At 39.7% G+C, this 15,260-nt stretch overlaps 1 protein-coding gene across 9 annotated transcripts in view; it reads left to right on the plus strand.

Annotated features, from left to right (window-relative positions):
* ptpn13 (protein tyrosine phosphatase non-receptor type 13) overlaps nucleotides 1-15,260 on the plus strand; it is a 265,404-nt gene that overhangs the window by 234,543 nt on the left and 15,601 nt on the right. For all 9 annotated transcript variants that reach the window (XM_072547657.1, XM_072547747.1, XM_072547874.1 and 6 more), the window contains 4 exons: nucleotides 5,754-5,836; nucleotides 7,836-7,939; nucleotides 10,913-11,061; nucleotides 12,336-12,426. In XM_072547657.1, the coding sequence (XP_072403758.1) occupies nucleotides 5,754-5,836; nucleotides 7,836-7,939; nucleotides 10,913-11,061; nucleotides 12,336-12,426 (427 nt within the window). The remainder of the gene's footprint in view (nucleotides 1-5,753; nucleotides 5,837-7,835; nucleotides 7,940-10,912; nucleotides 11,062-12,335; nucleotides 12,427-15,260) is intronic.

The following is a 15,260-nucleotide window of genomic DNA, read 5'->3' on the forward strand; positions in this document are numbered from 1 at the left end:
GACACAACCACGGTTGGAATATTGCGTGCAATTCTGGTCTCCTTCCTCTCAGAAAGATGTTGTGAAACTTGAAAGGGTTCAGAAAAGATTTACAAGGATGTTGCCAGGGTTGGAGGATTTGAGCTACAGGGAGAGGCTGAACAGGCTGGGGATGTTTTCCCTGGAGCGTCGGAGGCTGAGGGGTGACCTTATAGAGGTTTACAAAATTATGAGGGGCATGGATAGGGTAAGTAGACAAAGTCTTTTCCCTGGGGTGGGGAAGTCCAGAACTAGAGGGCATAGGTTTAAGGTGAGAGGGGAAAGATATAAAAGAGACCTAAGGGGCAACTTTTTCACGCAGAGGGTGGTACGTGTATGGAATGAACTGCCAGAGGAAGTGGTGGAGACTGGTACAACTGCAACATTTAAGAGGCATTTGGATGGGTATATGAATAAGAATGGTTTGGAGGGATATGGGCCGGGTGCTGGCGGGAGGACTAGATTGGGTTGGGGTATCTGGTCGGCGTGGATGGGTTGGACCGAAGGGTCTGTTTCCATGCTGTACATCTCTATGACTCTATGACTTGTCCAGATTAAACTCCATCTGCCATTTCTCTGCCCAACATTCCAGCCAATCTATATTCTGCTGCACTGTTTGTTAGCCTTCCTCATTGTCTATAACTCCACTAATTTTCATGCCATCTGCCAATCTACTAATCACAAAACCTACATTTTCATCCATAATTATTTATATTTTACAAACAACAGAAATCCCAGCATTGATCCTTGTGGAACACCACTGGTCACAGACTTCCAGACAGAAAAGCACCTCTCCACAACTAACCCATTGTCTTCTAAGTCAAAGCAAGTGTTGTAATCAATTTAGCAACACACCAGAGATCCTTTGTGACTTAATCTTCTTGACCCCCTTACTAATCAAGAGCCTATCAATCTCTGGATTAAATGGCTTGGCCTCCACAGCTTTCTGTATCAATGGGTTCCAAAGATTTCACCACCTTCTGGCTGAAGAATTCCGTCCTCAACTCTGTTCATAAGGGTGGTCCCTTCTCTCTGAGACTGTGCCCTCAAGTCCTGGTCTCTCCTACTTGTGGGAACTTTTTCCCCAAATCTATTCTATCCAGGCCTCTTAGTATTCTATATGTTTGAATAAGATTCCCCCTCATCTTTCTAAACTCCCACTGAATGCACACCCAGAATCTTCCACCACTCCTCATTTGATGAGCCTTTCATCACTGGGATCATTCTTGTAAACCTCCTGTGGACCCCCCCCATCACCACCACCAATGCCAGCACTTTCTTCACAAATCCTGAACTAGGTGTCCTAAGTCCCTTTCTGCTTCAGATTTTTGAAGCTTTTCCCCAATTAGAAAATAATTACCTCCTTTATTCTTTGTACCAAAGTGCATCATCTCACCCTTTCCCACATTGTATTCCATCTGCCACTTCCTTTGCCCAATCTCCTAGCCTGCCAAAGTCCTTCTCCAGCCTCCCCACTTCCTCAACACTTCCTGTCCCTCCATGTATCTTTCTGTCATCTGCAAACTTAGCAACAATGCCCTCAGTTCCTTTCTCCAGAGTGTTAATATTTAATGTGAATTGTTGTGGTCTCAACACTGACCACTCTTGGAACTCCATTAGTCACCAGCTGCCATTCCTGAAAAAAATCCTTTAACCTCACACCTTCTGGAAACCCAAAGTGATCATACCCACTGACTCACCTTTGTCTAACTTGTTTATTATCTCCTCAAAGCATTCAATTAATCCTTTAAAAAGACCTTATCAACCTTATGAAATGAAAAGGCAAGCAAAAAGTTTCCCTTCTGCACTAAAATGCTATGCTGCCTCCAAACTATATGCTTTCCCGGGTTATGTCTCACTCCAGATGTGATCTCTCCTTCCTGACCTGTGCATAGTTTGCTGCTTTCAACAGGCCCTCTCTTAAATAGAGCTGAGGTGAACTGAAATGTTTCTCGCTAATTAAACTTCAGTAGTAATCAATATCTTTTGAGACCCTGTTCAGACAATTGACTGGGATTTTTAAGGAGTGCCAGGAATTTTATACTGGCCTTTGAAAATTTGATCAGAGATAATGAGTATACCTTCTTCCCCATTTCAATGAGACACATCCAGAGAGATCTTTGGCAGCCTAGTGAAATACTGCCTTTAAAATGCTCAGGGATGCAGTTAGCCTACAAGAAGTTCAATGAGAGACCTTCAGTGTTGAAAAGTTCCAGGAGGGAATTGACGTGTTCCCCAAGAATCTAGGTTGCTGCGCTGGAAGAAGCAAATTTTCATTAGGGCCTTTCCTGCATCTCCTTTGCACTGCTAGAGATGGCCCGACACTGACGTCTAATAAAATCTGTCAAGGAGCCAGTCAAAAGAGGAAAAAGCAGTAAGCATTGAATATTTTCTGGCACCATTGGAACCACCAAGAGGTGCATCACAGTAGATGAGAGTGAAATAGTCAATAAGAACAATGCTGATTAAAGGTCATATCAATTCAGTCTAGCTTCAAAGGACAGTCATCAGCATATATGGTGATTTGAGGCAGCAGACTGGCTGTGCTGAGGGACCCATGATCAATTCCAGCCTCCGGCAACTATCTGTTTAGAGTTTGCACATTCTCCCTGTGTCTGCGTGGGTTTCCTCTGGGTGTACCAGTTTCTTCTCACAGTCCAAAGATGTGCAGCTAAATTGGCCATAGTGGCCAGGCTAAGTTGCCTGTAGTGTTCAGGGATGTGCAGTCTAGCTGGGTTAGCCACGGAGGTAGTGAGAACTGCAGATGCTGGAGAGTCCGAGTTGAGATGGAAAAAGCACAGCAAGTCAAGCAGCATCAGAGGAGAAGGGAAATCGACATTCCAGCTCAGAACCTTTCATCAGGACTGTTAGCCATGGGAAATGAGGGTTTCGGGTAGAGGCATTAGTCTGGGTGGAATGCTTTTCAGGGGGGCAGTGTAGACTCAATGAGCCAAATGGTCTACTTCCATACTGTAGGAATTCTATGACTAAAACGTTGTCAGTCCTTTGAGTAAATCCAGGCACCAGATTGGAGAATTTAAAGGAGAGTTTTTGGAGCAATGAACAAGTAATTAGTTGACTATAAAGCTAGGCGATAAAATGGATGATGAATATAGGATGACAGTTCTTTAATGAGGAAGCTAATTGAATCATTTAGTAAGTCACTTTGAAAGTCATACTTTGTGACTTCATTATTGACCGTTCTATGCAGATTAACATGTGGGAAACAGCATGATGCGTGCTGATTCAGATATGGCAGAAGTTCACGGTGGGCTATGACTGCTGTTTATATTTGCTGTGTCAGCTTGACTTTGTGGTAAGGTTTGTAGCTGTTCCAGTAAAGCTTCAGCACTGGCATCTACCCAGTAATGTGGAAAATTGTCAAATATGTCCTAGCCACAAAAAGCAGGATGAATTCTATCCAACCAATTATCAGTCCACTCCGATCATCAGCAAAGGGATTGAAGACATTGCCAACAATAGTATAAAGCAGCACCTGCTTGGCAATAACCTGCTGAGTGCTTCTACATTTGGGTTCTGCCTGGACCACTCATTTGACCATACCTGAACTAAATATAGGTAGAAAAACCAAACTTAAGGGGAGGCGAGAATGACTAACCTTGACATCAAGATTGCATTAGATCAAATATGACATCAAGAAGCCCAAGCAAAATGAAAGCCAGTGACAACTAGGAGGAAAGCTCTCATTGGTTGGAGGTAACCTAACAAAAAAGAAGATAGTGATGGTCGTTAGAGGTGCAAGAACAGTTTCTGCCATGATGAACCACCCACTGCCCAAAGGCTGTCCACCAGCTACAACACACAAGTCAGGAATGTGATATAATACTCTCCAATTGCTGCATTAAAGTCTAACCACATGTAGGCTCCTTGATTAGCATCAATTCTCCTTAAATATTCACTCCCTCCACCGTTAACACAGAGTAGCAGAAGTGCATCCCATCTACAAGATGCAATGCAGCAAACCTGACAGCCTACTTTGACAGCACCTTTCAAATGCGCTTCCTTTATCACCTAGAACACCATTACCTCTACGTTCACCTCCAAGCCACCCACCATCTTGACTTGGAACTTTCTTTTCGCTGACCCTTCACTGCCACTAGGTCAAGGTCGTGGAATTCCCTTCCTAACGGTAGGTATGCCTACACTAATTGCATTGCAGCAACTCAAGAAGGTGACTCACCAATATCTTCTAAAGGACAGTTAGGGATGGCCAATAAATTCTGCATGTCAGTAATGTCCACTTCCTGTGAACAAATACTCTAATTTAAAAAATGGTTTGGAGATGCCGATGTTGGACTGGGGTGTACAAAGTTAAAAATCATACAACACCAGATTATAGTCCAACAGGTTAACTTGGAAACACTAGCTTTTGGAGCACTGCTCCTTCATCAAGTGATTGAAGAAGGACCTGATGAAGCAGCAACGCTCCAAAAACTGGTGTTTCCAAATAATCCTATTGGACTATAACCTGGTGCTGTGTGATTTTTAACCAGTTTTTTAAAAGATATTGGTTCTGTATTAAAATGTATAGCTTTAATTCCTAATGCAAGATGATATCCAGGCAGACACTTCAATGCAGTGTCCAGGGAGTGGTAGCATTATCAAAGATATTGCTTATCAGATAAGGCATTAACGTGAGGCCAGGTCTGGGTTTTCTGACATATTGAAGAGCCTCTGGCATTATTCAGTGAAGATCTTTCAGTTTTGTTGGTGTCTTGATTTATCCCCTCAAACATTAATGCAAACAGATTATTTAATCGCTTAACATATTTGTTCCTGTGTATATCCTGTTGTATTCTTTCTACTTAATGCAGGTGATTATATTTCAAACTAATTAGTTGTGAAGAGCTGAGCTAGGGATGTCATGGAAAGAGTGCATATTTAGGCAAGACATGGCTGGAGGTGTATGGAGGGGTTGCACAGGTATTATTGTGTCTGTGAAATGGTGGCAGCTTCCAAATGGAAGGCCAGATAAATATCAGAGTAAGAGATGCCATTCAGTGTGGATGGCACTACTCTCTCCCTTGGACACAAGCACAACAGCACCCATTACTCCTCCTCTTGTCCAACAGTCACAATCTCCACCCCTCTTATTTTACCCCATCTCCCTAGGTAGTTCAGCAGCACCCAGTGTTTAGAGTTGGGGTGCCACTCTTTTGGTGTTGGCCTTCTAATCTTCTAAGCCCATCTGCTATTGCTAATTAGATAGGGCTTTTAGAGACAACACTTAACTGCCCACATTTTCCCACAATTCCACCCCAAGCATTTCTTCCAGTGATTGGGATTGTTACCTGAGAATGAAATTCTTGCCGGAGAAGGGTTTGGACAGTTATCTTTGCCAATAGAACAGCAATCATGTCTTGGTGCTGATTGTTACATATGCAAAGTCTGTTCTAATTTTCTATCCCAGGATCCAGAGAATTTATGTTAAGGGCTAGGTCTGTGTTGGCTCTAGATTCTCCTTTCCTTTCAGGAATCATACACTTCATTCTCATTCCCTCCTTTAAAATTGAGGGCAGTAGTTGAGTCTTATCCCTGTAAAACAGTACATTAAACCCACTGTACTTGCAAAAATCCTTTTGCAATAGATTGTCTAGATCTTACCTTGCATTTTCAATACCAAGAGATCATTCTTCATAGAATTACTGCCTTTTCTTAAAGTTCTTTTTCAATTGATTGTTACCGGTCAATAACATTTTAAATTAATTATACAGCAACCCAGAAAGAATGATTATCATTTATCGACCAGCATAGAGAAAACAGTTCAAGAGGTCTCTGTTGAAGATGCATCTGAAAGGTAATCTCTCCCAATAGATTTGAAGAATGCAGAGCGAGTTTACTAACTAATCAGAGTCTGCACCATAATAATACAAAATAGTATAGTTGTAATATTGCGAATAATCTGTTACACTCTTTTGTGATATATTGTTAAAAAAAAAGGCAGTAGGACCATATTATGCTCCCTGCAATTCTTGTCAAGCAAGGAAGATCATGGTGAATAGTTGATAAGTAAGACATGTTTAAATCCTATCTTCAAGTTCCTTGCAGATACTTTCTTTTTTAATTGAAATGCAAGTGAATTGCTGACCTTGTGTCCAGTATTCATATTTAAAATCCAGTAATTGCTTTAAAATGCAATAACATATTAGTGGCGAATTCCCAAATATTGTTCCAATACCATTTTAAGAATGATCTCAAAAACAAATTAAATTTTTGCAGTTATAATCTTAGATGAATGTTTTTATTTACAGGTTGCCCCTCAGAATGATATAACCCATAGCATTACAGGTGGACATGTATAGATACAGTACACAAATGAGAACAGTTATCGTGAATTTGATATACTCAGATTCTGATTCCAGCCTATAAATCAACCCAGCATATAAAACAAGTTCTAAGTAAGAGTCATATTGGACTCAAAATCTTCATTCTTCCTCTTTCCACAGATGCTATCATATCTGCTGTTTCTCCAACATTTTTTCTGCTTTTATTTCAGATTTCCAGCATGCAATATTTTGCTTTTATTTAAGTGTTAAGTTCACTACCACTTCTCTTCCAGGAATATTCACTTTAAAGTTCTACTATTCTTAATCTTCATCTTCCATCTTAATCTTGTTGATTTGTTCACTTCATTACTTACGATCTGACTTCTAGTATTTAATAGAGTGTTTGCCAAAACTTGCTTTCACAGTCACATCTCCTTCCTCACTGGCTGTACCAGGCCCACTCAAATTCCAACAGAGATTCCATTCTTCAAGTTTTGAACCCAGTCCAGGATTACAGGTATCCCCAAGACGCGCAGCACTTCTCAGATCGCTGTCCCCGCCACATCCTGTAATCTACGTTCAGTGCAATGTGACATCACGTGCACACTGTCAACCTGCAAGTTCATCAGCATTGCCTCACGCTATCTTAAAGCTGTCCTAGTTCCCAGTTCCATTTCATTCTCATTCAGCATTTTAACAAGAAACTTTTTCTTTTCCAATTTTTATTTCGGCATGGAAGATAGCCTAATATTGTTGAGTCAGAATACATGTTCTATTCTCTGCATACAGGTAGAACCCCACATTTCTGGTTTTTAGCTAATTAACGTAGATTTAGGGCTGTAATTGCACTGGAAGTTGACCTTAAACTTTCAGTTCAGAGGTAAGTTTAAGGTTACACTTGTCTTACAAGTCAGTGCATGGAATCAAGTATTCAATATTGGCTATGTTGCCAAGAAGATGCCCAAGAGTTTAAGACATGCCTATACAGAGCAAACCACACACACTGACCGATCGAACAGAAATGGGTCCTTCCGTAATAATATTGGCAGTTCACATTTTGTACTCTGGGGATGAGTCAAATCCTGTCTTTTGAAAGAATTTCAAAGCTGCAAAAGTCAACTTGTAAGCCCTGACCTTACATAAACTTAACACTTGCTTAATTTAAAACATTATTTTTAAATAGTTATTATTTGAATCAGTAGAAATACGTTGCATTTATATGAAGATATTTAAAGTCCAAGTCAATTCTAATCTTTGCTCAAGTAAAGCTGGCATACAGTGTTGAGTTATGAACACTCATTATTTACACGAAAAGTACCTGTTCTTATATTGGCAGTATTTTATGATCAGACTATGGTAGCTTAACAGTACTTAATATAATGGCTCAAAATCGAAAATTGGTTGTTGGCAATTTTACATCAATTCCTATCCCCGTACTGTGATTATCTAATTATCTATCGCAGGCTAAATATAGATTTGTGCTGACATTACATGTTAAATAACTGCATTATAATTGTTCAATTGTGATAGGGTCTCCAGCCAAACACACATGGAGAATACAGAGAAGGGTGAGGTTGCCTGGAGGAGTGAGGAACTTCCAATTGATACTTTGCAACAAGATGTTTCATCAATAGGTAAACTAGAATCATTCATTTTACAACTACGCAGAGTTTCATCATTTGTATTAGGATAATAAATTGATATCATTGAGAGATGGTACATGTTTTCTAAACTTGCTTCACCTTAAATATTCAAGTCATGACATAGAATTCATGACTTAAAATAAACCATAAATATCTGTTAAATCATATGGCACTATTTTTAAAGTAACAAGACTGAACTTTTCCCTTCAAAAGTACCAACTTTTAAACCAACTTGCTGTATCATCCTCAATCTGGAAACTTCTCTTTACTGCATTGAGGTGCTGTGTCATTGATGGTCACATGATTAAGTTGAAATATTTTCTGCTTTGATACCATATGTAGATATGATTCAACATAGCAATAAAATGACACCCAGTGTGAATTTTAGAGAAAAGATTGTGGGTAGGATTTTTAACTCAAGCTTCACATGAAAGCTGCAGATACATTTTCTCTTAAACAGTTCTAAAATAAATTATCTGAATAGGTTTTGCTGTCAGATTATTTTGCTGCGCCATTTGTGTTTAATCTGTTTATCATATAAATAATACTCAAACTCAAACAGACTATAAGTGATCAAGAACTTGTTGCCCTGATGGTGCATTCCTTCAATAGTCTGACAGGAATTACACCAAGCATATGGAGTTTATTGGACTATTTTCTCAAAATGATACATTGTTACTGGTAGAGTCTTGAGGAATAATATTATTAATTTATTTATGAAAATAAAGTAGCGTGTATAAATTGCCATAAGCTGGTGTCATTTTAATTACATACATTACGAAAAGAAATAAATCATAGAAAGTTAGGACAAATTTCATTTTTTGTTCCATCCACGGCTTCCTGATTTCCTACATGGCTATGGGAGACTGCCATACTCCGCAATTGCTGAAGCTGTCTCGAAGGCCACAACACCAAGGAGGAAGCACACTGAAGCAGCCCCTAACTCCACTCCCAGAACACCACCCCTGCCAAAGCCACTACCGATACTCCAGCCACCGCCATAGCCTGGAGACTGTCTGAACTCTCAACTTCCATCTCAATTTCCAAGAAGCAATTGACCGTCCAAACCAACTGCCGAAGAGATCATTCAGTCTGTCACTGTTGCCAAAATTCAGAAGATAGCAAATGTTGTTCCCTTGTTCAAGAAGGAGAGTAGAGACAACCCTGGCAATTATAAACCAGTGAGCCTTACTTCGGTTGTAAGTAAAGTGTTGGAAAAGGTTATAAGAGAGAGGATTTATTATCATCTAGTAAGGAATAATTTGATTAGGGATAGTCAGCATGGTTTTGTGAAGGGTAAGTCGTGCCTCACAAACTTTATTGAGTTATTTGAGAGGGTGACCAAATAGGTGGATGAGGGTAAAGCGGTTGATGTGGTATATATGGTTCCAGTAAGGCATTTGATAAGGTTCCCCATGGTAGGCTATTGCACGAAATACGGAGGCATGGGATTGAGAGTGATTTAGCAGTTTGGATCAGAAATTGGCAAGGTGAAAGAAGACAGAGGGTGGTGATTGATGGGAAATATTTATCCTGGAGTTCAGTTACCAGTGGTGTACCGCAGGGATCTGTTTTGGGTCCACTGCTGTTTGTCATTTTTATAAGTGACCTGGATGAAGGAGTAGAAGGATGAAGGAGTAGAAGGATGGGTTAGTAAATTTGCAGGTGACACTAAGACCGGTAGAGTTACGGATAGTGCTGAATGATGTTATATGTTACAGAAGAACATAGATAAGCTGCAGAGCTGGGCTGAGAGGTGGCAAATGGAGTTTAATGCATAAAATGGTGAGGTGAATCACTTTGGAAGGAGCAACAGGAATAAAGAGTACTGGGCTAATGGTAAGATTCTTGGTAGTGTAGATGAGCAGAGAGATCTCAATGTCCATGTACATAGATCCCTGAAAGTTGCCACCCAGGTTGATAAGGTTGTTAAGAAGGCATATGATGTGCTCGCTTTTATTAGTACAGGGATTGAGTTTCAGAACCATGATGTCATGCTGCAGCTGTACAAAACTCTGGTGCGGCCATACTTTTTTCATTAAAGAGAATGTTCAGAGGTGACTTGATTGAGACATATAAGATAACCAGAGGGTTAGATAGGGTGAACAGTGAGAGCCTTCTTCCTCAGATGGTGAAGGCTAGCATAAGGGGACATAGCTTGAACTTGGGGGATGATAAATATAGGACAGATGTCAGAGATAATTTCTTTACTCAGGGAGTCGTAGGTGTGTGGAATGCACTGCCTGCAACAGCAGGAGACTCGCCAACTTTACAGGCATTTAACTGGTCATTGGATAGGCATATGGATGAAAATAGAATAGTGTAGGTTAGATAGGCTTCACATTGGTTTCACAGGTTGGCTCAACATCGAGGGCCAAAGGGCCTGTACTGCACTGTAATGTTCTATGTCCATTGACACTGGAACAGTTGCTCAACCGTAAGGAATGGACCAGATCTGCTACTCATAGCTCTCTGTAGCCTCTCTCCATCACCAAGCTGCAGCTAAAAGATTAATTTGATTCAGAAAAGTTAAATAAAGAAAATAAAACCTGAAAAACCGGTCACGCAAGATGGAGCAGACAGGCTAGGAGCCCGAACACCACCTCCCCTGCCACCTCCACCATCTTGCCAAAAATGTATCTAACCCAAATAAGACAAGTAGTAGTAGAGAAGTTGAGCATGGTCTCAAACTCTCTATAGCTGGCAAAATAAGCATGTAATTTGATGTATACATGCCCATGTGTATAATTGAACTTATTAAACACAGAAACTTTAAATTATTATAAAACAAATTATTCTGCTGCATCCTTAAGACCTGCACACACATTGTGAAAACAAAGTTTTGATTTGAGCTCCAGTTTAACTACAATCCTTTTGTGTCTGCATGACAGACTAATAATGGTACATTTTGTTTTATTGACTTACTGGACTATTTTGAGTTGATCTTTTTTTTAACTTTTGTAGACGAATGGCCAATAACTAAAGAGAAGCTTGCTACGCTTTCTGTTGTAAAGGTGCTCCATGCAAGTCAGTACACAGGCTCCAAACTGGATGCCATTGTTAAAACATTACACAGATTGCTAGATCAGCAGATTCCATCACAGGAGTTTGAGGTATGTACTAAAATTAAGTGTGTAACAAACTCAGAATACTGGAGAAAATCAGAAGTTCTGTCAGCATCTGTAGATAGAGAAACAGAATTAACATTTCAAGTTCAGTCTGACTCTTATTCAAAACAGGATTCAGAAATTAAAAGATATTCGGCTGTTACTTAATATAGCTGTCACTAAAATTAACTGTTTTGCTGCATTGTTTAAAAGTCATGGTTACAGTAGAATTGCTCTGTATACTTTGTTGAGCCCAAAATAAACCCTCCTCTCACCTGTGATACTAATGTCTAAATAATCTGTGCATTTGAACGTTTGCACATATTTGGTTCGTGTGGATTCCTGCAAAACTTAGTTTCATTCCAGTTGCAGAAGAGTTTGCAGGTGATTTGGTTGAAACATTTAAGATCCTGAGACATCTTCACAGGATTGCTGTGGAAAGGATATTTCCACCTGTGGGAGAATCTAAACAACTGTTTAAAAGGAATCTCTCATTTAAGACAGATCAGAATATTTTTCTCACAGAAGAACATACGTCTCTGGAACTATCCCTCCAAAGGCAGTGGAAGCAGAGTGCTTTAATAGTTTTAAGGCAGCGGTGACAGATTCTTGATCAGCAAGGGTCGATGGTTTATCAGGGGTAGGTGGGAATGTGAAATAATTAGTTCTGCCATTGTCTTATTGAATGGTAGTGTAACTTAAGGGGCCTAGTGGCCTATTCCCATTCCTAATTCATATAATTTCACTTCGCTTGTGCCAGTGCTCAGTGTACAGTACGCCACCCTCATATATCAGCTTGGATTCTTTGAATGAAAAGTGATGTATCCAGCTCGCTGTCATTTAATCTGATCCAACATCAGCTTGAGAGTAACCATCCTGTTTAGCGCAGAGAAATTATCTCATGATTTTACTCTCCCCCATAACCCTTTTTGATCTCTCCTGTCTTTTACCCTATCACAGACCATTCCTTCTGTTTATCCGTATGCAATGCACCTCCCCGCCCCCACTCATCCTCTACTGTAATTTGAAACTATTTGTCCTTTCATCTGAAGTGAAAAAGTTAGAAATACATCACCCAAACTTTTGACCCATCTTCTACTTCCACAGACGCTGCCTCACCTGCAGAATATCTCCACTCTTTTTTCTGTTTTTAATTCAGAGGTCCAATATTTGCAATATTTTGCTTTTGATTATTCTTCATAATTTATAATACAATGCATATAATAATGTTTTGCACAAGCTGCAGTTCTTCTAGATTAATCATGTATATATTTTAACAGCATTTACAAGATCTGAAACCATTGGATGAATGTTTAATTGGACAAACAAAAGATAATCGGAGGAAAAACAGATATAAAAACATACTGCCATGTAAGTACTAAGCTGCAAGTTTTCTTTTAGTTAGATGCATTCATTTTATTTATATAGGTTGCTGAAGCCTCTTCAGGGGTGCTGTGTCCAGTTCTGGTTGCTCTGTTATAGGAAGGCTATTATTACGCTGGAGAGGGTTCAGAAGGGATTTTCCAGGATGTTGCGGTGAATAGCAGGTTTGAGTTATGAAGAGAGGCTAGATAAGCTGGGACTTTTTTCACTGGAGTGCAGGAGGTTGAGGGATGACCTTATAAAATCATGAAGGGCATAGATAAGGTGAATGACAGGTAAGTTTCCCCAGAGTGGGGGATTTAAACACAAGGGAGCATATTTTTAAGATGAGAGGAGAAAGATTTTTAAAAGATATGACAAGCAGTTTGTTTTACACAATGGTTCGTGTGTGGAATAAACTTTCAGAGGACGTGGTGCATGAGGGTACAGCTACACCATTCAAAAGATGATTGAATAAGTACTTGAATAAGAAATGGTTAGAGAGATACGGGCCAAATACAAGCAGGAGGGACTAGTTTAGTTTGGGATTATGGTCGGCATGGTTGGACCAAAGGGCCTGTTTCTGTGTTTTATGACTCTATAATTGAACATTTTTACAACAATCACAAGACTGTATAATTATCACTTTAAACACAGTAAAACTGTTAGAGCTCTAAGCATGCCAAACTAAAACTGACAAGAAGAAATTCTCGAAAAACTCTTTAAAAGCTGACAGTGCAGAAAAACAAAAGTAAGTTGTGCTAATTTTAATTTATTTGCATTGTTCAAATGAAAGAAGAAATTTATAGAAATAATGTGGTATAGAACAAAAATAATTTATCCGGTCCTCCTTTGTATTCATAATAAAAATGAAAGATTTTCTTGACACCCAACACTTAGAAGGGATAGGCAAAAGATAAGGAAAGAGAGTTAACTCTGTCAATACAGGATGGGAAAAAGATAGTGGGGGAAGAATCGAGTGGGATCAGTTTGAGATGAGCTAGTAAACAGCAATAGGCAGAAGGCTTTAGTTGGAGATGTGCATCTGCTCATTTAACCATGGTTATAGTTTAGGGTCCATATAATTATGCAGTAATTATGGGGATAATAAGCGTCCTATGAACTGAGTAAACCAGATTTGAGTAACAGTGTAAAAACAGAAAGAACTGCAGATGCTGGAAATCAGGAACAAAAACAGAAATTGCCGGAAAGACTATGCAGGTCTGGCAGCAGATATGGAGAGAAATCAGAGTTAACATTTTGGGTTTTAGATTAGATTGGATTCCCTACAGTGTGGAAGCAGGCCCTTCGGCCCAACCAGTCCACACCGACCCTCCGAAGAGGATACCACACACACCCATTTCCCTCTGACTAATTGACCTAACACTATGGGGCAATTTAGCATGGCCAGTTCACCTAACCTGCACATCTTTTGGGTTGTGGGAGGAAACTGGAGCACCCGGAGGAAACCCACGCAGATACAGGGAGAATGTGCAAACTCCACACAGACAGTCACCCGAGGATGGAATCAAACCTGGGACCCTGGTGCTGTGAGGCAGCAGTGCTAACAACTGAGCCACCGTGACTCTTCTTCAGAACTTGACTTATGGTATGACAGATCAGTTCTTTGAAACGGTATAAGATAGTTTTCTAGGTCAGTCTATCACGGATGAAGCTTAAAATGTTGTCAAACAGAGCGTAAACCTGAGGATTGGGAGCATTTTTGAATACAACAAAGGGGCCAACCGAGAATGAGAATAAGTTAGCAAGATATATTAATAGTTAAGTAAATAGGAAGAAAATAATGAAAATAAATACAGGCCGTCCAGAGGCTGAGAGGTAAAATTAACAATGCAGCAGACATTAAATGAATATGTTGTACCTGTCTTTATCATTGAAGACCCAGAAAAGTAATTCACGGACAGTGGGAATCCAAGGATCCAGCACAACATAAAGCTGTAAGGAAACTGTTAAGCAAAGTAGTATTACTGAAGAAATTGATGGGACACAGTGGCAAGAATTCTGGTAGGCCAGGCAACTGTACCCCAGGGTTTTAAATGGAGTAGCTACACAGATAGTGGATGCATTGGTTTCATTTTCCCAAATTCCTTAGATTCTAGAACAGTTCCCTATGATTGGAAGGTGGCCAGTATAGCACCACTGATTAAGGAAAGAGGAAGAGAGAAAACTGGGAATTATATATGCCAGCAGGCTTGACATCAGTAGAAACAATACAAGAATCAATTAGTAAGAACATGCAGCAGGACTCTTAGAAAATCATAGCATGATTAGGCAGAATCACATGGATTTATGAAAGGGAAATAGTGTTTGACAAATCTCTGAATTTTTTGAACATGTGACTAGTAAGTTGGATAATGGGGAACAGTGGATTTAGTTTATTTGGAATCTCATAAGGCATTCGACACGGTGTAACACAAAAGACTATTATAAAAAAATAGGAATCACGTGTTTGGAGATAAAATGTTAGAATTGATTAATAATGGCCAGAAAACGTAGGGAAAGCTAGACTAACTAGAACTTTTTTTTAAGGTTGGCTGACTTAACTAGCTGCATACTTGGGCCTGAACTCTTTTCAAATTATGTTATAGATTAGATGAAGGAACTGAGTGTAATATATTCAAGTTTGCCGACAGAAGTAAATTATGCAGGAAAGTAAACAATGAAGAGGACATGCAGGGGCGGTGCAGGGATATAGAGAGTATGGTCAAGTTGTTGGGACTATGGCAAAATATGAAGATATCCACTTTTGGGAGGAAGACATAAACAATGTCTTTTGAATGATGGGAAACTGGAAAATGTATGCATTCAGAGGTGCAAAAATG

This window comes from Chiloscyllium punctatum, chromosome 1 (genome assembly GCF_047496795.1).
Source record: "Chiloscyllium punctatum isolate Juve2018m chromosome 1, sChiPun1.3, whole genome shotgun sequence".
In the NCBI taxonomy this organism is placed as follows: domain Eukaryota; kingdom Metazoa; phylum Chordata; class Chondrichthyes; order Orectolobiformes; family Hemiscylliidae; genus Chiloscyllium; species Chiloscyllium punctatum.